General features: G+C 39.3%; 1 protein-coding gene across 3 annotated transcripts in view; it reads right to left on the minus strand.

Annotated features, from left to right (window-relative positions):
* Window positions 1-26,430, minus strand: part of LOC124712525 (actin cytoskeleton-regulatory complex protein PAN1-like) — a 287,605-nt gene that overhangs the window by 39,067 nt on the left and 222,108 nt on the right. For all 3 annotated transcript variants that reach the window (XM_047242837.1, XM_047242835.1, XM_047242836.1), the window contains 2 exons: window positions 9,901-10,093; window positions 6,805-7,165 (listed from right to left, as the gene is read on the minus strand). In XM_047242837.1, the coding sequence (XP_047098793.1) occupies window positions 6,805-7,165; window positions 9,901-10,093 (554 nt within the window). The remainder of the gene's footprint in view (window positions 1-6,804; window positions 7,166-9,900; window positions 10,094-26,430) is intronic.

Here is a 26,430-nt window from a genome sequence, read left to right on the forward strand (position 1 = left end):
GCATACATAACACTCCGTTGTCGTTGCAGCTACAGCATGACTATCCGTATCGAGACACAAGCCACCTGAACTCAGCAAGGCTCATGGCTCATGGAGATACTTCATATCAACTAATTATAACTGAAGGTACTCAAATTACAGCATACAAAAGCATCTTTTTTGAAAAAACTATTCCTCTTCCTCTTACACTTACTAGCTGCTGTTTTTATCCACTACCTCATACTCAGCATTTATGTAACTTTACTGATTTCAGAGAAAACTGTCAATTGACTGAACTGGCAATGTCAATACCTGTTAAGATCGGCATTATAGTTATGTGATATGTCCAAATATTATGATAAATTTTAGGTGTGACCAATACTCATTTACTTTATTTTTGAAATTTTGGGGTTTCCCACCTGATTCCCACTGGCAGCATTTTAGAAACTTCAGGATCAGAATATAAACCTCCATTCTGACACCTATACAGGGATGCAAAGACTCTTTAGAAATAATTTTTACTTTTAGTATTCTAGTAGAAAATTTCATAGTTCATCCTAAACTCACTGCTAATGTTAATCACAAATACCATCTAAACATAAGTGTACTGACATGCTAGTGTAAGAATCAAACAGTTCCAGAAGAAGCTTCTGTAAGAATTCTGTTATAAATGTTATACAAGAATGAATTTTCACTCTGAAGTGGAGTGTGCACTGATTTGAAACTTCATGGCAGATTAAACTGTGTGCCGAACTGGGACTTGAACCTGGGACCTTTGCCCTTCGCAGGCAAGTGCTCTATCAACAACCATCCAAGCACAACTCATGACTTATCGACTGCCTGGAAGGGTAGTTTCCAGAATAAATTTTCACTCTGTAGCAGTGTGCAGTGATTTGAACTTCCCAGAAAATTAAAATTGAGTACCACACTGGGACTTGAACTTGGGGCCTTTGCCTATGGCTGGTAAGTACTTTAGCAATTGAGCTATCTGAGAATGATTCACAAGCTGTTCTCACAGATCTACTTCCACCAATACTTCATATCCTATTTTCTGTGTGTCTGCAATATCCTTTCTTCCAGCAGTGCTTGTCCTGCAAAGTATTCGCGAGAATTTCCACAAAATTTGGAATGTACAGGATGGGGTATTGGTGAAAGTAGTGCTGTGAGATTGGGTCGTGAGTTATGATTGTGTAGCTCAGTTGGTAGAGCACTTGCCCAAGAAAGGTTAAGGTCCCAGCTTCGAGTCCCCATCCAGAATACTGTTTTAATCTGCCAGGAAGTTTCAACTTCATACAATATTCATACTATAAACTTCTGTAAAAGAAATATTCTTTGGCTGTAGCTGCATTTCTCTACATGATTATGCCATAGTACTGAGCGAAATTATGCAAAATATACTGAGAATCTCATATGCAGGTCAGCACAATGAGAGGGATTACTAAAAGCAAGCAGACATAACTGAGCTCTTGGGTTACATTATTCAAATGGTGGCACCACCTCAGTTAGTTATCCATCTTGATACTTAAGAATTTCATAAATAAAGTGTTTTTAATATATTAACATGGGTCGCTGTTTCTGGTAGCTGCCATTTTTATTTGTCTTGAATTAATTGCTATCAGTTTTTGTAAGATTAGAGTTAAACTATTTACAATGAACCAGTTGCAGTCCTCTTCCACTGTTCTGCTGGCTGTATCTAGTATGGATTTATATGGTCTATCTATCTGTATACTTACTACATCGGTAAGCATCACTGTCTCAACCATTTACACCTCAGCACACAACACACTATGTTAGCAGGTATTTGCCCATCAATCATACAATATTAATTAGTTTCCCATTGGTTCTCATAGTTTTTACACATAGTGTCTGGTCGTCTTCTTTTGAGATTCCTTTCTATTTTTCAAATTTTCTGTTAGCAACAAATTTCTAATTTGTGTATATGTCAGCATTTCTTCAATAGGTGATATATAGGCCTTCACCTTTCGTTTCAAAAGTAGTTAATTTATTTTTCTGATTTATGTTTAAAATACGAAGAGATAGTAAGTTGGAAATTTAAAGTTGTAGAATATACAAGATTCATTTATATAATTGGAGTGTCGTAAGAGGAGTGTCACAGGACACAATATCTTCACATTAAAGGATGACAGCCAAAAACAGTTGCAGGACAGAATTTTTTTTATTAAAATTCTTGACCAAGGTTTCGGTACATATAAATATACCTTCATCAGAAGTAAAACTTCTAAAATTACACCATGCACTGGAGAATAATAAAAACAATTATGCCAAAAGGCGTCGTCAATAATTGAAATATCATATCCATTTGTACAACATGTGTAATGGGCACAGGATCAAGCTGTTCGCTTTTATCCTGTGCCCATTACACATGTTGTACAAATGGAGATGATATTTCAATTATTGACGACGCCTTTTGGCATAATTGTTTTTATTATTCTCCAGTGCATGATGTAATTTTAGAAGTTTTACTTCTGATGAAGGTATATTTATATGTACCGAAACCTTGGTCAAGAATTTTAATAAAAAAAATTCTGTCCTGCAACTGTTTTTGGCTGTCATCCTTTAATGTGAAGAATTTTAACAGTTGCTGCTGCAGCCATGTTTAAAATCTTGGGACACAATATCTATAACTTAAGTCTGAAAGAATGAAAATAAATACATCTGAGGTAGTTTTTTGAGCCAGAATTACCTGCAAGTTCAATTTAAATCTTTGTGGTTGGCCCACGTACAGTGGCAACAAAAAGCCTAGCATATGAATACGATTTCGTAAAGTTTCAGAAGAGACTGTCCTACACGAAATGTCCAGATAAGGACACAAAAGTTGCCGAAAATGAGTCCAATTGAAATACTTGCACCTGGCCATTGAGCCACATGAATTCAACTGTCTGCTTATACTGTTGACTGCACTCATACACTCACTACTTTTTTTTAAAGTTACTTGTGACAACCGTTACCATAACTGATCCTATATCACCACGAATGTCAAATACTGCAAATATTTTACTTTCATTGTTGGGTGGTTATAATTTCTTGCAACTGACTTAAAATACATTAAAAAATAATCTCTCACATAAAACTGAGATTTTCTTTTAAGTTAATTTTTCTAATATTTCTGCATATACCTTTGTTAGTAGGTGGAGAACCACAGGTACAGATTTTAGCTCAATTGTGATAGATACTCCTGCCCAAACAGACTTGACATGTGCTAAAATTGACACCTTCAATTCTAATAATGCTGTCCTTTTGTTACATATTGAAGTTTCTTTTTAATATTTTAGTGGTATCATCGTGGGTGTCCATAGAAATTTATCCACGTGGTATATCTCTACAATTACTATTTTTTAGGTAAATGAGTACTGTCTCATTGTGATAAGCCATGTAATGCTACAGCTGGCTAAAGGAGAGTTTAGCGGAATAACAGAAAATAACTTCCAGCAGTGTATCAGAATTTTGTATCAAATAAAAACTATGTGCTTAAGATTCAAGGGTGGGGGTGGTAAAGATCCCCTCTTGTCTCCCCCTTCCCCATCCTTGTAGATGTTTATGGTTGTCAGCTACAGTATATTACATTTCTTGCCTTTAATTTATGCAAGCCCTACTGCTTTTCAGAAGTACTTTGTGAATGCTCCAGTAGAGTTTGCAAGAATAAGGAAGAGGTACTGCCAAACAAACTCTTGAGTTGGGCCATAAGGTAAAGTTTCAGATTCAAGTCACAGTTCAGCTTAGCTTTATGGGTCGAAAAATTACAGCAGATGAAAAGCCATTTATAAAACTTGTGAGAACAGAGGTTCCTTTTCCTTGATAAAATGTAAAAGGCAGAAAAAGTAAACATTTTAGTTACATTTCTACATAATGTTGAAAATGGTATTACAATGTCTGTAGTCAAATACTAAAAAAGATACATGGGCTGGCCAGTACTTAGCTCAGTACAGCTGATAGATACACAAAAAACAGAACCAAAAATTTACATTCCTAGCTTTTGGAACAAATGTTCCTTCATCAGGGAGGAGAGAGGGGAAACAAAGGGAAGAAGGGAAAGTGGATTCAGTTACTCACAACCCAAGTTATGAAGCAACAGGGAAAGGAAAACAGGGAGGGTAGCAAGGATGGAGGCATGGTTGTCAGAGGGAAGCCAAAGATATTCTGCTGTAAGTACTGTGCCAGCTTCAAACCAAAGAGGATGCATACAGAAGTAAAGAGGTATATAATATAAAGATAAACACAACTATGTAGGATGAAAAGATGTGTGAATGGCTAAAGAGGAAAGGGAAAGAGGAGAAGACTGAAGAGTAAATGGGAGTGAGGTTGTTTAACATAGGTTCAGTCCAGGGGGATGGCCGGATGAAAGGATGTGTTGGAGTTCCTTCTTATGATTACTATTTTAACTTTAATGATGAAGGAACATTTGTTCCAAAAGCTAGGAATGTAAATTTTCGGTTCTGTTTTTTGTGTATCTATTGGCTGTACTGAGCTGAGGTAAGTACTGGCCGCCCCTCTATCTCTATGATAGTATTTGTTTCACATCTTTATATGAGATTCTCCATTAACCATTTAGATCACCGAATGTCTCTAGTCACATCAAGTAAGCCGCCAAGTAAGCTGTCAGGCCACACAGAACAACAAGTAAGGAAATTTAATTACAAACTACAAAAATAAATATGCAAAACAAAAATTATTACATTGAAGCGCCAAAGAAACTGGTTTAGGCATGTGTATTCAAGTACAGAGGTATGTGAACAGGCAGAATATGGTGCTGTGGTTGGCAGTGCCTATATAAGACAAGTGTCTGGTGCAGTTGTCAGATCAGTTACTGCTGCTACAATTGCAGGTTATCAAGATTTAAGTGAATTTGAACGTGGTGTTATAGGCGACACATTTACAATGGGACACGCTATCTTCGAGGTAGCAATGAAGTTGAGATTTTCCCACACAACCATTTCAGAAGTGTGCTGTGAATACCAGGAATCTGATAAAACATCAAATCTCTGACATCACTGCGGCTGGAAAAAAAAAAAAAAAAAACCTGCAAGAACAGAACCAACAACAAAAGAGAATCATTCAAAGCAACAGAAATGCAACCCCTCCATAAAAGGCTGCAGATTTCATTGCTGGGCTCTCAACAAGTGTCAGCATGTGAACCATTCAAGGAAACATTGTCAATAGGGGCTTTCAGAGCCCAAGGCCCACTCATGTACTGTTGATGACTTCACAAAACAAAGCTTTATGCCTCAACTGGGCCCATCAACACCAACATCAGGCTGTTGATGACTGGAAACATGTTGCCTGGTTGGGTGAGTCTCATTTCAAATTGTGTAGAGCGGATGGACATGTACTCGTATGGAGATAGCCTCATGAATCCAAGGACCATGCATGTCACTGTTGAAGCTGGTGGAGTCTCTGTAATGGTGTGGGACACATGCAGTTGGAGTGATATGGGACCCCTGATATGTCTAGATAGGACTTTGAGAGGTGACACATACATAGGCATCCTGACTGATCACCTGCATCAATTCAAGTCCATTGTGCATTCTGACGGACTTGGGCAATTCCAACAGGACAGTGTGACACCCCACACATCCATAATTGCTACAGAGTGGCTCCTGGAACACTTTTCTGAGTTTACACACTTCCGCTGGCCAGCAAACGCCCCAGACATTAATATCATTGAGCATATCTGGGATGCCTTGCAAATTGCTGTTCAGAAGAGATCTCCACCCCCTCATACTCTTACAGCCACACAGTTAGGTATCTGTGTGGACATGTGTGTGAGAATTTACAGATGCAGGAGTCATGGTGTCAATTCCCTCCAGTACTACTTCAGACATTAGTCAAGTCCATGCCATGTCATGCTGTGGCACTTCTGCTTACTCATGGGGGGCCCTGCATGATATTAGGCGGGTGTACCAGTTTCTTTGGCTCTTCAGCTATATGTTCTAGGAAGAATATGGGTGACTTAATACTACTTAATGTTAATGAGTTCTCTATGGATATGCATGAAAAATGTAAGCTATTCCTGACATAGTGGAATAAAATGTAAACATTTAATACAATGTACATTTTCCAAATGTATGTGTGAGGGTGTTAGAAAGACAGGTTTTCACAATTATGTCAGTTGCTCTCTCTCTCTCTCTCTCTCTCTCTCTCTCTCTCTCTCAGAGTGGAAGCAAGAAACAAAAATGAGAAAGGCAACCACTCACCTCAAACAGAAATTTGTGGTATATAGACACATGTAATACCACAAACACCTTGCTACCTTTCAGGCTCTTTTTCTGTCTTAACTATAAATTCTCACACACATGTGCACACAGATACCAAACTGTGTGGCTGTGTGTAGTTATAGTAGAGAAATAGTAGCAGTTTGAAAGCTAGTAAAGTCTCAATGTTGCTACGTGTTTCTGTGTACCAAGGTCAATCAGCTAGATGAATGTAGTTGCTTTTTCTCAATTATGTTTTCTTTTTGCATAATTACAGTGTATTCTTGCAGATTTCTGTCCAAGGGAAATGTACATATGTAGGACAATACCTATAATTCTAGTGTGAAATAGAAACAATGGAATGAGGAAAGCTAGCCACTCATAAGGGAAGCAGGGAGCAGTGAACAGGTTATAAAAATCAACTGAATATAGTTTATGATATCGCATAATTTGTAAGTTGAGTAACTATTTCCATATCATATTTTGTCTGTCTGGCTATTGTATGGTGCAGTCACTATTAGTGTGTGATACATTTACTCAATCCTTTGAATGCACCTGTTTATATATAATTTGACATCATGAAACAAATTCATCAAAAGAGGTAATAAATGCTTACATGTTGCCATATTCATCTTTGTCTGTGAGTTTTGTTTCTGGATATGCAAAGATTATGGCCCATGCTCTGTCCTTCATTTGTTCTACCATGCGACCAGGCATCCTGATCCTGTTGATGGCTGGCTCACTGCATCCATCCATTGCATCAGGAATGTTCACACCTGGCAAAATAGGGCGTGGGACCTGAGGTGAGAGTGGAGGTGTAGGTGGGGGTGCCAGAGGCTGTGTCTGTTGCTGTGGCTGTAGCAGTATAGGTGGTGGTGGTGGTGGAGGCATTACTGTTTTTGACTGTTGCTGCAACACCACAAGCATTCCGGGCTGTAATGCCTGGCCGACTGGTGAAATGGAGGCAGGTGCAATACCTGAAAATGTGAACATTTAAAACTGTTGAAACATGACACGTATAACATCTAAATTTAAATGCCGACCATTAAAATTGCAGCATTACAGTCTTGAATAAAATTACTAGACAGTTGATGTCTGTCACTGGTGCCACATCGATTGCTGGGCTGCCACTCAGTTATATGGGACACACAAGCATAGTGGATCACATCACAAATGCTGTTAATATGTAAAGCAGAGTATGTTGGAATACACTGCCACGAAGTATGTTGGAAATGCAAGATGCTCTGATGACAGCTGATTCTATGTAACCAATGAATGAAATGTGGCAGACAACACATTCTGTACCCTGAATTTAAACTCATGCCCTAAGCTAACTACGGCCTCACGACATACAATATATCCCAGAAAATGGCAGTTAACAATCTGTTGTAGAACTAAAATCACAATAATTTTGTTACCAGTGATTGAAGTTAATCTGTATGAGAAAACTCAAGACAGAAAAAATTATGTTTCAGTACTACAAACAAACTGTAATTTCTCACTATCACTGGTTACCTGATGTTATCCTCACACTGACTACATGAGCCAACTGATGAGCAGTCCTTGTTGACACTTGGTTGCAGATTACAGGCAACACAGGCAGATTCCAACAAAAAAAGAATGACAGGGAGAAAAATAAGAGCAAATAAAAAAGTCAATATGATGATGAAAATGATGAGTAGAAAACTATACACAAAAAATAGAGAAATTAAAAAATGTCACTACCGAGATTCGAATCTACAACCTTCTACATGCCAAGCTTACATGCTAATCATTCGGCTCACATGCTAACGATTGAGCTACAGCAAAACACTGGGTTAAGAAGTTTTGTTTATGACTGTAGCATTCTGGTCACAACAATGAATTGCAGCATTCAAAAATTGAGCTTCACACATCATCATGTGAAGCTTATTTAATCTAAGCCAATCTCTGTGATTATTATAAATGTATATGTGACACTGAATCACATTTTGTGTGGATGTATCCAGCAGTCCTGTTTGGTTAATGCTGTGTATGAAACGTGTGTGTTTCCTTAGCTTCGTGTGTGTGTGTGTGTGTGTGTGTGTGTGTGTGTGTGTGTGTGTGTGTGTGTGTGTGTTTCAGGATCCAAACACTTCAAGAAATAATTCTGGACAAGGAATTGGAAGTGAACTGATCAATTGTTGTGGCAGCTCAGCAATGGTGAATGGTTTGGGCGTGACGCAGAGCGCTCCAACTGGGGGAAACCAGCTCTAATGCACGAAGTGTCAACTTTCAAGCAATTTTAATCAGACTACAGGAAAGTCAGCAAATAACAAAATTTCATCTATTGTGCATATGGATTATAGTAGAAAGAATACATTATTTAATTTGTAGACAGTACAAGCATATACAGAAAGTGAAATTAACTACAAAGAACTGCCACCTAACACAGCTGGGCACCAAATTAATCTGAGCTTTGATGATAGATACAGCTACATCACTTATGCTGCTTCAGCTCTGTGCCAGAGTTCATCATTGGTCATGGCTGGTGAGTTACGATGAGCCAGCCTCTAGGCAACCCCTGACTAGATGTTGTCATCAGGTGGGAGATTTGGGTGGCATGCAGGTCAGGGCAACAGCCAAACACCCTCTGCATCGCAGCAGATCAGGACAGTATGGGCAACATGTGGTCTTGGACTATCTTGTTAAAATATGTCATTGATACCTCAAAATGTAATGCCTGCTGTCCACATTACTGGCTATGTAAAACAAAGATGATTTCATTGTGTACTATATGCAGTGGTGGATACAGAAAAACCTCAAGGAGGGGGCACTAAAGATATCTTGAGCTACCTTTACTTTTACCGTAATAAAAATTGCTGCAACTTTTCTCGTACGTATGTGTTAGCTGTCTATGTGCCACACAGAAACGCGTGTGCTACATAGGAAAGTACAGCTACTCAGTAATTCAATTCAGTTGAGTCAACTGATGGATGAAACAAACAAATAGTGTGTGGGTTGACTAGCGGGAGTGGTGCAGGTGGCAATTTGGGCGGCCCAGCTATGGGCAGCGCATGCCCCATGCGCCCCCTGTAAGTATCCGCCACTGACCATATGACACAACATACCATCACACAAGGTGCTGGGGCTGTATGATGTGATGAATACAATCAGACAAGGTCCATCTTGAAACCACCACACATGTATATGTCAACCATGATGCTGCATGCAGAACCAGGACACAGCTAAAAAGATGGCTCAGTGCCACTCCAACCCCCAGTGATGTTGTTTGGCACACCACTGTCTGTTGCATTATCCACGAAAGCTGTAACAATGTTGGCCATGTTGAAAAATAAAAACACGTGCTGGTGGATGTTTTTAGAATGGTATTACTCCTACCTATTTTGTGAGGTTGCTGATAACTTGAATATGCAAGTATGCAGTACACACAGGCCAATTTGGCATTTGTTGCATTCTGTCTTCATGGTATAACAATTTTAATGCCCAGCTGTGTATGTATTTGTTATCAGTGCAATTCTTTGTACAAACAAAGACAGCAGTACATGGTGTTAGGTGATATCCTGATAAGAAATTTAGAATTATTTATGTTAGAAGTGTATCGGTGCTTAACATTTCCACTTTCTGTTATTATTGCCATGTTCAAGAAGACAGAGACGGGTTATTATACAGCAGCTGTCTCTTGATACTCTCATCTTTGGTACAGTAAAATGTATTCCAACTGTCAACATACCTATCTGCGTATGGAGATTTGTGGGTTGTGCAACTACTTGAGCACTCATTGTCACCACTTTCTCTGTGTCAGTCCTCATTACACCTGACATTACAGATGAAGGGGAGCCAACTGAGAAATCACTGGAATAGTCACTGCAATCACTGCAACCACTATCAGGAGAGGGTGGTAGTTGTTGTCCATCCATTGCCCCCTAAACAAACAACAACAAAAAGCCTTTAGGTATACATCATTCAGTCTGTCTGCAACTTCATATAAAATTATTAACAAAGATATTTAACAATGAATATGCAGGTAAATGTTAAAATCTTTTATCTCTAATAATAAAACACAGCTCTTTTCTCATTTGTAGTAGTTAAAAGTAACATAAAATGTAACTTTCATGCTTGTGGATGTAATTCAGCCTATCACTCAATAGACCATTAATATATATTTACCTCTATTCTAATCCTGCCAGTACAGAGTCAATATTTCCTTTGTAGCTACATACCAATGTGATTCTAGTCTATCATATGTTATATTGGCATCCCCACTTCTCACATTACTATCTTCTGCAAGGAAGTATTTCTCATTAGGATGCCAAAGTGGGATAACTTCTCCTTAACACAGCCTTTTTTCCAACTTGCTGTTGTCAACAATGCACAATTCATGAAAGTTTGTATTATGTGGAACTACACTAAATTTTAGTGGTGCCAGTTACAGAAATAAACACCCTTAGCAATTTACTACATACTTATTTTAATATATCCTTACCAGAAGCATATGGCTTCAGAAGAAATGAATGGGGAGCAGTAGTTGAGAAGGGAATGAGATAAGGTTTTAGCCTATCCATGTCCATGTGACATTGAACAATCAGTAAAGAAATCCAAGAGAAATGTGGAAAGGGAATTAAAATCCACAATGAAGTAATAAAAACTTTGATTATGTCAATGGTATAATTCTGCCATGGATGACAAAGGATTTGGACAGTCAGTTAAATGTAAGGAATAGTGTCTTTAAAAGAAGTTTAAAGATGAAAATCAACAAAAAAGTGAAAAAAAAATAGTAATGGAAAGTAGTCAAATCAAATCAGCTAGTGCTCAGAGGATGAGGTCAGGAAATGAGGCACTAAAATTTGTACTATTTGGGCAACAACATAAATTATGATGGCAAAAGTAGAAAGGATTTTAAATGCAAACAGGCAATCGCAACATAAGATTTCTTAAAAAAGAGAAATTTTTGTTAACACCCAATATAAAGTTAAGCATTATGAAGTATTCTTCTGAAGGTATTTATTTGGAGTGTATCTTGTATGGAAGTGAAATGTGTGTAATAACATGCTCATAAAAGAATTTAAGCTTTTGAAATGTCATGCTATGAAAGAACTATAAAAACTAAATGGTTAGACTGAATTACTAATAATATAGTACTGAACTGAATTAGGGAGAAGAGAAATTTTACCACAACTTAACTAAAGTAAAAGATTCATTGATAGTGGAAGAGGGAGAGTAAACACTGCAGAGGGAGACCAAGCCTTGTTGAACACAGTAAATAGTTTCAAATGTAGGTAATTCAGCAGAGATGAAGAGGCTTGCACAGGTCAGACTAGTGTTGAGACTGCATCAAACAGCCTTTGGACTCAAGACCAATAACACAAACTGTAAACTGTGTTCCTCTACTTTTTTAAAGAAATTTGTATAGGTCTTGCTGGTCAGTTAATCATATAACTTCCAAAACCAAGGTACAGAAACATTAACTGTAGGACATATGTTACAAATACAAAGGGAAATGAGAAAGAGGTCACCTTTTCAGTTTAATTTTTATTCAAATAGACATCTATGTTAGTGATGCATGTCAGGTTACATTTTACCATACACAGAAATTATTGAAAGAAAGCCAAACCAAACAGAATAGTGAAACACAGAAATAGAAATTTTTGAAATGTCTTTTGCTCCTTACAATGGCTTCTACTCCTTGCATTTATAACACAATCAAATTATATTTCTCAAAATTTTACAAATTAACCTTGCTCAATGACTTGGTAAAATATCTGCTACATTGTTTTCCAAATTTACTTTACAAATATCTATAATTCCATTCATGTAACATTCATTCATGAAATGGTGGAGTGTTTCAATGTACTTTGTATTTTTAGTAAAGTTGCCATATCTAACAATACTGATTGGCCCTGAGTTCTCTTCATATTCTTTCATGGGCTCATCAGATTTTGCATCAAAGCTATTCAAAATATCTAGAATTAATTTAACCTCAATGACTACTTCTGACAATGCTACAAACTCAGCAAAAGTAGAGGATTTCATAATCCTTTCTTGTTTCTTAGATTTCCAAATTATGTAATTACGTAACATGACATGGACTTACAAACTACACTATCACTTACCCAATCTGCATCTATAAAACAATCCAAGAAATCAATATTTTCAGTTCTTTCATAGATTAACTTCAAGGAAGGTATACTTAAAAGTGTCACTATAACATTACTGAAACCTACTTCCATAGTTTACACTGCAATTTACATATGGCCATGTTCCTGAACTAATGCACACGAGAGCATCTATCAAGTTTCTGGACATAATATCATGACTTGCACCTTGAGCTGGTTCTAGTTTCAAATTAACTTCTGTTGGTGTACTGTACAACTTTGAAATTTCCATCTGATATTTCTTAACTAGACATTCAATAAGGTATCCTGACTAAGAGTCATTATGCACTTTGCGTAATTATAATCAATATTTATCCCCAGACATTTCTTTACTTCACTGAAGTCTTTCATTTGAGATCACTTGGATAACAACTTCTTGGTTTCTTGTAATTTCTCTTTACTTGTACAACAAAATAGCATACCATCAACAAACACAATTATACAGAACACATAATTTGCACTTATAAATACATGTATGTAGTAATCAAATTTACTTCTTTAAAAACCCGGAATTTTTAAAAAGTAAATATTAGGAGTAAAGGAAACCACTCACCAAATAGCAGAAGTGTTATGGTGTTGACAGACACATGCAAAGGAGAAAGGAAACTTGCTAGCTTTCAGAATCAATCCTTTCTCAAGCTAGTGTACACACACACACAAGGGTCAAGAAGAAGGGTTGGGGTGGCTAGCTAGTGGCTCAGAGGGAGGCAGTCGAATTGCTGGTTAGGAGTATGGAAGGGAGGGTGACACTTATATGGGCTACGCATACGATGAATAGATGCTGAAGTCAGAGTTGACGTGGAAACATGAATTTAATACATGCTGTGCCCCTGCCCCACCAGGTGTGGTAGGTCAGTGATCGGCAGGTGGCCGATGTCATGCCTAGCATGTTCTGACTCTCAGTGCTGTCTGGTCTATGTTTTGTTTACTGTGTGGGTCGGATTTGCTCTGGACACTCTGCAGTGGACACTGGTTGCAATTTACCTATAGGTTTATCTCTCTACCATTCTGTGGTGAAACTTGTGCAGATAAGTACAAGTATCTTCAGTTTATCTACAAAATATTTTCAACGACTCAGCACCTCTACTATATGGTGAGCAGCAACTATCCTATTCATAACACTGCTACATTCCATATTGGATTTTCCATTGTTTTATTTTCAGGATAATCACACACAAATTATATTTTTACAGACATGTCTCAAAACAAGTGTGGATGTAAGAAGAAATTATTTCCTGTTGAAGGTAAATTTGTAATAAGTATAAATTAAAATGAGTAGCCTTAATATTTTTTGTCTTTAATTATCTTTGTTCACCGCAAGCTTCACGTAAATATCTAATGTTCAGTATCATAATTTTATTATAGAATTTGCACCACATTTTCAATAAATTATTTTTTCCTTGGTGAAATATTCTGAGATCATCTGACAAGGAATATATACAATGTGTTCAGCATATCTTGCTCTCCAACAGGGACAGAGGAAGAAAAAACAGTTGGGTGGAGGCTGTGGGGACAGTGGGTTAATGGAGATTGGGACGAGGAGGGTTCTGGGAGTGAAGGCTGTATTGCAAGGATAGCTCCCATCTGCATAGTTCAGAAAGGATGGTGGTGGAGGAAGGATCCAGATGTTGTATTTGGCCAGTTTGGCAGTGGCCATTCATTCTGGTGGACAGCTGGTTGGTTGTGATTTGGACATAAAAAGATGTACTGTGATTGCGACAGATCTGCCATATGACTTGGCTGCTTTCACAGGTGGCCCTGCCTCTGATGGGGTAGGATAAACCTTTGACAGGAGTAAGAAGTGATGGGTGGGTGGACTGGGAATACCTTGTACCTACACCTTCCACAAGAGGCAAGAAGTTGAGAATGGGAGTGGCATAGGGATGGGCTAGGATGTTGTGTAGGTTGAGTAGGCAGGAGGGGTGGGAAACATCTTTGGTAGGATGAGTCTAATATCTGGGCATGACGATAAAAGAATCAAAGCCCTGGCAAAGGATATAGTTCAACTGTTCCATCCCAGGCTGATATGGGTGATGAGGAGGGTGCTCCCATGTAGCTGATCCTTGTAGGTGATGGGAGGATTAGAGATTTGTGAAGATATGGCACAGGAAATGTGTTTGCAGACAAGGTTTTGGGGGTAAAGTGTGTCTGTGATGTCCCTCGTGAGACCTTCAGCACAGTGAGCATGGGAGTCCTGAGCTTATCATCCTCCTTGCAGACAAAGACTCCCCTGTTGTGATGAATTCGAGTAAGAACCTGACATAAGGATTCTGCCAACTGTCTGATTCCCCCATCTATAAGCTTTGCCATTGTGATCCCATCCCTGAAGCCCAACGTAACCTCTAAATCCCAATTGAAATCCTTAGGCACATCCAATAACCTTTCCCCTTAGTCCACCTCCATCCTTACCCAATAACACCCCACACACCCACCTTCTCCATGCTCCACAAACCCCTACAATCCTGGAACTTGTTATTGCACTCCTACTGAAAGAATATCTGCTCTGGTCGACCAACACCTCCAACCAACTGCCCAAAACCTAGCCTTTCAAATCAAAGATTTGAATCTCTCCACCACCCCCACTCATTTTCCTCCTGAATTCTTGGTCATCACTATTGATGCACCTACCTATACACCAACATCCCTCATGCCCATGGCCTTGCCACTATCGAACACTACCTTTCCCACCCTCCTACAGATTTCAAACCCACTATCTCATTCTGCATACACTACATCGTCACAAATAAGTACATGTCCTTTAGGGGAAGTTATAAACAGATCCATAGCATACCTATCAGGAGAAAGAAAACTGTCATTCTACGGATTGGAGCGGGGAATGTCAGATCCCTTAATTGGGCAGGTAGGTTAGAAAATCTAAAAATGGAAATGGATAGGTTAAAGTTAGATATAGTGGGAATTAGTGAAGTTCGGTGGCAGGAGGAACAAGACTTTTGGTCAGGTGAATACAGGGTTATAAATACAAAATCAAATAGGGGTAATGCAGGAGTAGGTTTAATAATGAATAAAAAAATAGGAGTGCGGGTAAGCTACTACAAACAGCATAGTGAACGCATCATTGTAGCCAAGATAGACATGAAGCCCATGCCTACCACAGTAGTACAAGTTTATATGCCAACTAGCTCTGCAGATGATGAAGAAATTGAAGAAATGTATGATGAAATAAAAGAAATTATTCAGAAAGTGAAGGGAGACGAAAATTTAATAGTCATGGGTGACTGGAATTCGGTAGTAGGAAAGGGGAGAGAAGGAAACAAAGTAGGTGAATATGGATTGGGGGGAAGAAATGAAAGAGGAAGCCGCCTGGTAGAATTTTGCTAACACTTGGTTCAAGAATCATAAAAGAAGGTTGTATACATGGAAGAATCCTGGAGATACTAGAAGGTATCAGATAGATTATATAATGGTAAGTCAGAGATTTAGGAACCAGGTTTTAAATTGTAAGACATTTCCAGGGGCAGATGTGGACTCTGACCACAATCTATTGGTTATGAACTGTAGATTAAAACTGAAGAAACTGCAAAAAGGTGGGAATTGAAGGACATGGGACCTGGATAAACTGACTAAACCAGAGGTTGTACAGAGTTTCAAGGAGAGCATAAGGGAACAATTGACAGGAATGAGGGAAAGAAATACAGTAGAAGAAGAATGGTTAGCTTTGAGGGATGAAGTAGTGAAGGCAGCAGAGGACAAAGTAGGTAAAAAGACAAGGGCTGCTAGAAATCCTTGGGTAATAGAAGAAATATTGAACTTAATTGATGAAAGGAGAAAATATAAAAATGCAGTAAATGAAGCAGGCAAAAAGGAATACAAACGTCTCAAAAATGAAATCGACAGTAAGTGCAAAATGGCTAAGCAGCGATGGCTAGAGGACAAATGTAAGGATGTAGAGGCTAGTCTCACCAGGGGTAAGATAGATACTGCCTACAGGAAAATTAAAGAGACCTTTGGAGAAAAGAGAACCACTTGTATGAATATCAAGAGCTCAGATGGAAACCCAGTTCTGAGCAAAGAAGGGAAAGCAGAAAGGTGGAAGGAATATATAGAGGGTCTATACAAGGGCGATGTACTTGAGGACAATATTATGGAAATGAAAGAGGAGGTAGATGAAGATGAAATGGGAGATATGATACTGCGTGAAGAGTTTGACAGAGCACTGAAAGACCTGAGTCGAAACAAGGCCCCGGGAGTAGACAACATTCCATTGGAACTACTGACAGCCTTGGGAGAGCCAGTCCTGACAAAACTCTACCATCTGGTGAGCAAGATATATGAGACAGGCGAAATACCCTCAGACTTCAAGAAGAATATAATAATTCCAATCCCAAAGAAAGCAGGTGTTGACAGATGTGAAAATTACCAAACTATCAGTTTAATAAGTCACGGCTGCAAAATACCAACGCGAATTCTTTACAGACGTATGGAAAAACTAGTAGAAGCCAACCTCGGGGAAGATCAGTTTGGAATCCGTAGAAATATTGGAATACATGAGGCAATACTGACCCTACGACTTATCTTAGAAGCTAGATTAAGGAAAGGCAAACCTACGTTTCTAGCATTTGTAGACTTAGAGAAAGCTTTTGACAATGTTGACTGGAATACTCTTTCAAATTCTGAAGGTGGCAGGGGTAAAATACAGGGAGCAAAAGGCTATTTATAATTTGTACAGAAACCAGATGGCAGTTGTAAGAATCGAGGGACACGAAAGGGAAGCAGTGGTTGTGAAGGGAGTGAGACAGGGTTGCAGCCTCTCCCCGATGTTATTCAATCTGTATATTGAGCAAGCAGTGAAAGAAACAAAAGAAAAATTCGGAGTAGGTATTAAAATCGATGGAGAAGAAATAAAAACTTTGAGGTCTGCCGATGACATTGGAATACTGTCAGAGACAGCAAAGGAGCTGGAAGAGCAGTTGAACGGAATGGATAGTGTCTTGAAAGGAGGATATAAGATGAACATCAACAAAAGCAAAATGAGGATAATGGAATGTAGTCGAATTAAGTCAGGTGATGCTGAGGGAATTAGATTAGGAAATGAGACACTTAAAGTAGTAAAGGAGTTTTGCTATTTGGGGAGCAAAATAACTGATGATGTTCAAAGTAGAGAGGATATCAAATGTAGACTGGCAATGGCAAGGAAAGCGTTTCTGAAGAAGAGAAATTTGTTAACATCGAGTATAGATTTAAGTGTCAGGAAGTTGTTTCTGAAAGTATTTGTATGGAGTGTAGCCATGTATGGAAGTGAAACATGGATGATAAATAGTTTGGACAAGAAGAGAATAGAAGCTTTCGAAATGTGGTGCTACGGAAGAATACTGAAGATTAGATGGGTAGATCACATAACTAATGAGGAGGTATTGAATAGAATTGGGGAGTAAAGGAGTTTGTGGCACAACTTGACTAGGAGAAGGGATCGGTTGGTAGGACATGTTCTGAGGCATCAAGGGATCACCAATGTAGTATTGGAGAGCAGCGTGGAGGGTAAAAATCGTAGAGGGAAACCAAGAGATGAATACACTAAGCAGATTCAGAAGGATGTAGGTTGCAGTAGTTACTGGGAGATGAAGAAGCTTGTACAGGATAGAGTAGCATGGAGAGCTGCATCAAACCAATCTCAAGACTGAAGACCACAACAACAAGAACAACAGCATACCTATCAGCAGCTATGTGGCACCCTCCTAATCTGACTTTTTTGTGGCCCATCTAGAGGAAGCCTCCGTAGCCTCTCAAAACCCCAAACCCCTTGCCTGATTTTGGTTCACTTACAATATCTTCATAGCCACTCCACACTATCATCATTCCTTCACAACCTCAACACCTTCTCTCCCATCTACTTCACATGATCCTCCTCTACCAAATGCACCACCTTTATGAATGTTGACCTACACCTCTCTGATGGCTCCAGTCACATCTATGTCCACATTTGAGCCATAAACAACGAACAGTAGCAGTCTTTTGACAGCTGTCGCCCCTTCCATACAAAAAAAAAAAAACATGCCTATACAGTCTGGCCACCCATGGATGGTGTACCTGCAGTCATGAGAACTCCCTTGACCAGTACGCTGAAGGTCTTCTGAAGGCCTTCACAGACAGGCAGTATCACCTCCCTCCCCAAACCTAGTCTGTAAACACCTCACATACCTGTAATTCTTGGCCCCACCTCAAAGAAGCAGCTACAAAGCAGAGAGCCCTAATCGCCCGATATCATCCTGGACTGGAACAACTATACCATACTCTTCACAAGGGCTTTGTTTATCTACCATCAGGTTCAGGAATGAGGGATGTCCTACTCAAGATCCTTATCACCCTTCTTGAGATGTTATTCCACTGCACACCCAACCTACACAATGTCCTGGTCCATCCCTATGCCACTCCCACTCCCTACCCCTTGCCACAGTGTCATATCCCTTTGGAAGATCCAGGTGCTCTATTCACCCCTTGTCAATTGTTACTCCTGTTCCCAGGCTTACTGTGTCCCAACTGAGGCATGGCCAACTGTGAATGCAGCTTGTCATATACCAAATCTGCTGCAATCACTGCACAACTTTTTATGTTGGTATGACAACCAACCAGCTGTCAACCAGAAAAAATGGCCATCACCAAATTGTGGCCACAAAAAAAGTTGACCACCCAGTGGCACAACATGCAGTTGAACAAAACATCATCAGTTTTAATGGATACTTCATGACCCAAGTCATCTGAATCCTTCCTTTCACCACCAGCTCTTCTGAACTACACTGATACGAGTTACCTTAGCAACAAATCCTTTGTTCCAATTCCTGGTCTCAATCTCCATTTAACCTACTGACCCTACATTCTCAACCAACAGTTTTTCCTTCCTCTATGTTATCATCCCCTCCAAATACAAGTCTCCATGTTATCCTCCATCATGTGCCACTCCCCATCACCTCCAGCACCCATGCACCACGTGTTTAGCCCTTGCACCTGCCACCCATCTGTCCCACATTCATAGGCAACAAACCAGTTACCTCCCTCCAAGCCACCAGCTACCCAATCCCAATCCCTCTTCCTGCCTCCCCCCATTCTCATCCTTTATCAACCCCAACCGCCACAAATCCCATCCAACTACCAAACTGCAATAACAGCATTGTGTGTACAGCTGGCACTGTGTAGGAAATGGACGTGTCCCCCCCCCCCCCCCCCCCCCCCCGTGCAGGTGCGGTACATGCCCGTGCATGTGCGTATGTGCACATATGTGTGTGTGTGTGTGTGTGTGTGTGTGTGTGTGTGTGTGTGTGTGTCTGCGTGCGTGGATTGATTCCAAAAGCTAATATGTATTCTTTCTTTCTGCTGACAACTGAATGCTTCTTTTATTCAGTAAGTGGCCTTCTTTAGTCCCAAAATTTACATTTTGCCAGAACTTTCCTAGTGTATTTAGGCTTTCTGAAAACTCATTGAAACACATACCACATGTGGGGACCTTTTCCTCAAGCTATACAAAATGTTATACAGCTTAAAAACTGAGCCGGCTTCATCCACGTATCCTGGAAGTTTCTTTACATAAATTTCTGAGGAAACTTTACCATTTTGAAATGCAGTCTGTATATCTGTTTATTCTACAATTAAGCTCTTTTGACAACACTATGGCAGCAAAAGTTTCAATTTTTGCATGTGGTGTATAAATATCATCCACAACTTCTTTTTGTTAAAATCTGCTTACGACTGATCTTGCTTTGCAAGTGTTATCCGACTTTCTTGTAAAAACCCACTTCACATCAAGAACACTTACATTATTTGATTAATTATTAGTTTCCAAGTTTTATTCTTATTTAAACACTCAATTTCCTTATCCACAACTTGTTTCCTAACTTTTGGTTCATTACTATTCATCACTTCCTCAAAATTTTGTGAACTACGAGCACTACAGAAATTCACATAAATAAAGTTACTCATTACATAATCATTAAATCTATCAGGCACTTTACGTTCTCTAGATGACTTTCTCAACTCGTGTTCTTGACTTCTTACGATTGCTTGAACCCTCTATGATACCCTTTTCTTCCATTTGCTCATTTATAGGTTTACATTCTTTGCTTTTATACTCAGAATCACTAAAAGTCCACACTTTGAATCAATGTCTTTTAGATCTATATACCTGACATCCTCTTCCACAACATCATCCTCTCTGGCAATGATTATTTTTTTTATATTTGCAGACTAAATGGATGAATGAAAATTTGTACCTAGGCCAGGATTCAGATCCCGTACAAATTTTCATTCATTGCTTCAGTCTGTATACATACATACATACATCACAGATGCTTGAAATTTGAAAAGGTCTCTGGAACCATGTTGTTCCATTTGATAATTTTACAATTAGTACTTTGTATATAACTCCAGAGGTGCATAAAAAATTCCTTAGTCTGCTTTACAGTCCCACTTTGACTTTCTTAATTATTATGGTGCATGTACAAAATACAACTGCAAATGTTTAACATTAGGTTTCTTTCTACATAATATTTCATGAGGGGTTTTCCTTTCAGTGGTAATAGCTCAAATTCTGTTTTTAAGGCACACAGCTGCACCAGTGACTTTGAGCCAAAATTTCCTATCTACTCTTGCTTCAGCTAACAGGCATCAAAACATATCCATAACTGTTGTATCATTTAATTCATGTACATAGGGACCACATGGATTTAAAAAGATCCATTTCTGTCTTACAGAAAGGAAAGACATCTGAATTTAAATATTCTTTCCCATTGTTCCATATCAATTTCTCAATAGCTCTGCCAGTTAGATAATAAGTTCAGTTATTGTATTCATAAAACAATCAAACTTGATTTTTAGACTTGTCAGTGTACACTCCATCTTTGTTGGAATAATAATCAATAAAAGTGAGAAAATATATGCCTCCAGTGTTTGATTTCTGATAGTACGCACTGGCACTCCATACCAATACCTCTGACGAAAAAAAATCTGAACCACAGATTTTGAGATCTGACACAATAGAATTTTATTTTTTACCAGTATAAATGTTGTGTTCACACTTTTAAAATGTGAAAGTGAGCACTGAAATAATGCTTTAAGAAATCTTAAACATCCCACAGATGATCAAAGTACAGGGACCTCTCTTTTTCTGAAAAAGGGCTGTGTATGCCCATGTAAACCGTGAGCTGAGAGCCCACTTCAAATCAATATGAATAATGTCTAATGTTTCTTTTGTTTTGTTTCTATTATTTTCAAAAGCAAATTGTACACTATATTTTCAATATAAACTTTACAGCTGATAAATTCTGACTCTAAATTTGTTGGCAGTCCATCTTCTAACTGCTGTTCACACAATGCATTCAAATCGTTAAAATTTACATGTCCCAGAGTAGGTTGTCATTTCATCTCCACGACTCTTACTACTGACAGCATTTACATTAATCTCTTTCTCATCAAATGTACTTGTCATTTTAGAAGCCTTTTTTTCTTTTAAAGTAACCACATGTAAGTTATTGGCTTTAGAAAAAACATTTGAGATATTACCATGGATAAAATTGTATGTTTTCCTGTTATTTTAGTGCAAGTGATCAAATGTATATTCACAATTTGACATAAAATACATCTTTCATTTCAAATGGAATTGTGTCATCACAAATTGGAAAATAAAACAATGGAAATTCCAGGCTGGAACAATGACAGTATTGTGAAAAGGACAGATTGCAATCACCATATACCGAGGATGTTAAATCGCATATACACACAACAAACAAACTGTCAAACAAGTAATCTTTTCAGCCAAACGGCCTTCTTCAGAATTAGACAAAACACACACACACACACACACACACACACACACACACACACACACATTCATACAAATGAAACTTACACACACATGACCACTGTCTCCGGCTGACAAGGCCAGACTTAGCTGAAAGTTTACTTGTTTGATGGTCTTTTTGTTATGCTTGTCTGATCAACTGATCTGGTCTTGCAACATCAACCAAAATGGCCTTGCTGTGCTGGTACTGTGAATGGCTGAAAGCAAAGGGAAACCAGCCGTAATTGTTCCCGAGGCCATGCAGCTCTGCTGTATAGTTAAATGATGATAGCATGCTCTTGGGTACAATATTCCAGAGGTAAGATAGTCCCCCATGTGGATCTCCATGCAGAGAGTAGTCAGCAAAATGTTGTTATGATGAGAAACAAAACTGGTGTTCTATGGATTGGAGCATGGAATGTCTGATCCCTTAATCAAGAAGGAAGGTTAGAAAATACAAAAAGGGAAATGGATAGGTTAAGGTTACATACACTGGGAGCCTTCCTAGATGTTGACCTCCATCTCAAAGATGGCTGCATCAGCCATATCAAACATACTAACTACCAGAAATGTCTTTACTTCGACAGCTGCTATCTGTTCCATACGAGGAAGTCCCTTCCATACAGCCTAGCCACCTGTGGTCATCACATCTGCAGTGATGAGCAGTCCCTCTCAAAATATGCTGAGGGTCTCACTGAAACCTTCACTGACTGTAATTATCCTCCCAACCTTGCACAAAAACAAATCTCCCATGCCTTATACTTCCAGTTTCCCACCACCTCCCAAAGTCCCACCGTCTGGCCACAGAGGAGTATTCCCCTCGTAACTCAGTACCACCCAGTACTGGTACCCTTCATCATGCCCTGAAATGAGAAATGCCCTGTCCACTATCCTTCCCACCCCTCCCACAGTGGTATTCTGCCATCCACCGAACCTACACAATATACTCGTCCATCCCTACACGACCCCTGCTCCCAAGCCATTACCTCATGGCTCATACCCCTGTAATAGACCTAGATGCATGACCTGTCCCATACATCCTCCCTCCACCACCTACTCCAGTCCAGTCACTAACATCACATACCCCATCAAAGGCAGGGCTACCTGTGAAACCAGTCATGTAACCTACAAGCTAAGCTGCAACCATTGTGCTGCATTCTATGTAGGCATGAGAGCCAGCAAGCTGTCTGTCCACATGAATGGCCACTGACAAACTGTGGCCAAGAAACAAGTGGACCACCCTGTTGCTGGACATGTTGCCAAACATGATATCCTTCATTTCAATGACTGCTTCACAACCTGTGCCATATGGATCCTTCCCACCAACACCAGATTTTCTGAATTGGGCAGGCGGAACTTTCCCTGCAATACATCCTACATTCCTTTAACCCTCCTGGCCTCAGCCTCCGTTAGTCACTGTCCTCACCCCGTTTCCTGTTCCCATTCCAGCACTACACAGCCATCATCCCACCATAACATCCAGTCTTTTTATTTCTCTCCTTTTCCACTGCTTCCCCCCTCTGTCTCTACCTCTCCACTGCCCTCTGTCTAACCTGCAGCACTTCACTGTCCATCCCCCCCCCCACCATACTATCCCCTCCCCCTCCCCACCACAACCCAGTTGCCACCCCCATCATGTACTGGTGCTGCTGCTCGCAGTGTGGTTTCAGTTGCCTGAGACTGCAGTTGTGTGTGGGAGTTGTGTGTGTGTGTGTGTGTGTGTGTGTGTGTGTGTGTGTGTGGTCTATTGTTGATGAAGACCTTAAAGGCTGAAAGCTTTAACTGTGGAGTCTTTTGGTTGTGCCTATCTGCAACTCAGCATCTCCACTACATGGCGAGTGGCAATTACTTTCACAATATTGTTACATTCCATCCTGGATTTTCCATTATTTGCTTGTCTATGTGGAAGAGACCTGAAGACACAGGAAGGTTTCAGACTGATTATATAATGGCAAAGACAGAGATTTCAGAACCAGATTCCAGGGGCAGATGTGGACTCTGACCACAATTTATTAGTTATGAACTGTAGATTAAAACTGAAGAAACTACAAAAGATAAGAATTTAAGGAGTTTGGACCTGAACAAACTGAAAGAACCAGAAGCTGTAAAGCATTTCAGAGAGAGCATTAGGGAACAATTGACAAGAACAAGGGAAAGGAATACAGTAGAAAAAGAATGGATACCTTTGAGAAATGGAATAGTGAAGACAGCAGAGGATCAAGTAGGTAAAAAGACAAGGGCTAGTTGAAATCCTTGGGTAATACAAGAGATACTGGATTTAACTGAAGAAATGAGAAAATATAAAAATGCTCTAAATAAAATGGGTGAAAGGGAACATAAATGTCTAAAAAATGAGACTGATACGGAGTGTTAAATGACTAAGCAGAAAAAGCTAGAGGACAAATGTAAGGATTTAGAAGCATATATCACTTGGGGAGAGATAGATGCCGCCTACAGGAAAATTTAAGAGACCTTACGGGAGAAGAGAATCAACTGTATGAACATCAAGAGCTCAGATGGAAAACCAGTCCTAAGTAAATAAGGGAAAACTGAAAGGTGGAAAGAATATACAGAGGGTTTATACAAGGGAGATGTACTAGAGAGCAATATTATGGAAATGGAAGAGAACATAAATGATGATGAGATACAAGGTATGATACTGTTTGAAGGCTTTGACAGAGCACTGAGGGGGAGGTGCAAAAATCGTAGAAGGAGACCAAGAGATGAATGCAGTAAGCAGATTAGAAAGATGTAGTTTGCAGTAGCTACTCAGAGGTGAAGAGACTGGCACAGGATAAACTAACATGGACGCTGCATCAAACAAGTCTTTGAACTGAAGACTACAAAATGGTTCAAATGGCTCTGAGCACTACAGGACTTAACTTCTGAGTCATCAGTTCCCTAGAACTTAGAACTACTTAAACCTAACTAACCTAGGGACATCACACACATCCATGCTCGAGGCAGGATTCGAACCTGCGACCATAGTGGTCGCGCGGTTCCAGACTGTAGCGCCTAGAACCGCCGGCCACCCCGGCCGGCAGTGAAGACTACAACAACAACATCTGCAATTCAATGTTTCCACTATATGGTGAGTAGCAATCTATCCCGTTCATAATATTAAACTGGAAGACTATAGTATTTTCCATTTTTGTATCTTCCAAAACTCTGTCATCCACAATTTTTACATTCACAAGCTCATTTAAAATTATGTACTCAGAAAAATAATTTTATTATTAACAATAGGATCTATGCAACCACTATCCAATAACGAATAACTCTATACCTTGTTACCTAACTAAACATTATTACATGCCATTGGTGGCTGTACCTCTCCTACAAAGCTGCTAATACCGTTTCCACGCTGTTTATAGCCTCTGCTTCCTCAATGACAAACGGCTCTTGAATCATGCTGCTCACCCTGGCCCTCACTATGCTGATCATTTTGCTCTGCTCAATGACGTCTGATATGTGGACATGAACCTGTCTTGTCCCTGACTGGCAGCAGTCCCTCTTGAAATGTCTTGGTTTGACACCCCTACAACACAGCAGCTCCTGGCAGCTCATTTTTTTTTTTTCTTTTCAGCATTATATGCACTGGCTTTTACATCTTCACTTCCATTCTCAATATGTAGTTCAGCTTCTTTTTATCCATCACTTTCACACCTCCTAATTTTAATTAATACACAGCCCCCCACAATGAAAAATGGAGAACATCCCCATGTCACTATGGTCTTTTAAACTCAGTTTTTCCAGTTTGTTTCCACAAACAATTTGCAGTGCTGTTGATTCCTTGCAGTAAGACTCACAAAACTTTTTCATTTTCTTCAAACACAGTTTCCTTAAGACAGCCAACGAGTGCAGTCGTATGTGTTTGTGTGTGTTTGTGTGTGTGTGTGTGCGTGTGTTCTGTTCTGATGAACGCCTGTTTGGTCGAAAAGTTTGTTTGGCAGTCTTTTTCTTGTGCCTATCTGCAACTCAGCATCTCCACTATGTGATGAGTAGCAACTATCCTTTTCATAATATTGTTACAAATTCCAGTTGCGTATTTAAAATTTCTCCACACATCTAGTTCATTGCAGTCAGATTTTATTCATTCAAAGTGTCCTCATTGCCCATTCTCATTTTCGCTCTTGAAGCCACTGTACAGCATTTCTTCATTTGCCTTCACTATTTCCAATTCCTGCAGTCTTCTCCATCAGACACCACTATCTTAATGTCAGCCATGTCCAATTCCACAAACAGCACTTGCTCAAGAACAATCTTCTTTTTAGTTAACAGAAGAGCACCATTTTTCTGAATAACAATCTTTCTTTCTTTCTAT

This window comes from Schistocerca piceifrons, chromosome 8, assembly GCF_021461385.2.
Source record: "Schistocerca piceifrons isolate TAMUIC-IGC-003096 chromosome 8, iqSchPice1.1, whole genome shotgun sequence".
In the NCBI taxonomy this organism is placed as follows: Eukaryota; Metazoa; Arthropoda; class Insecta; order Orthoptera; family Acrididae; genus Schistocerca; species Schistocerca piceifrons.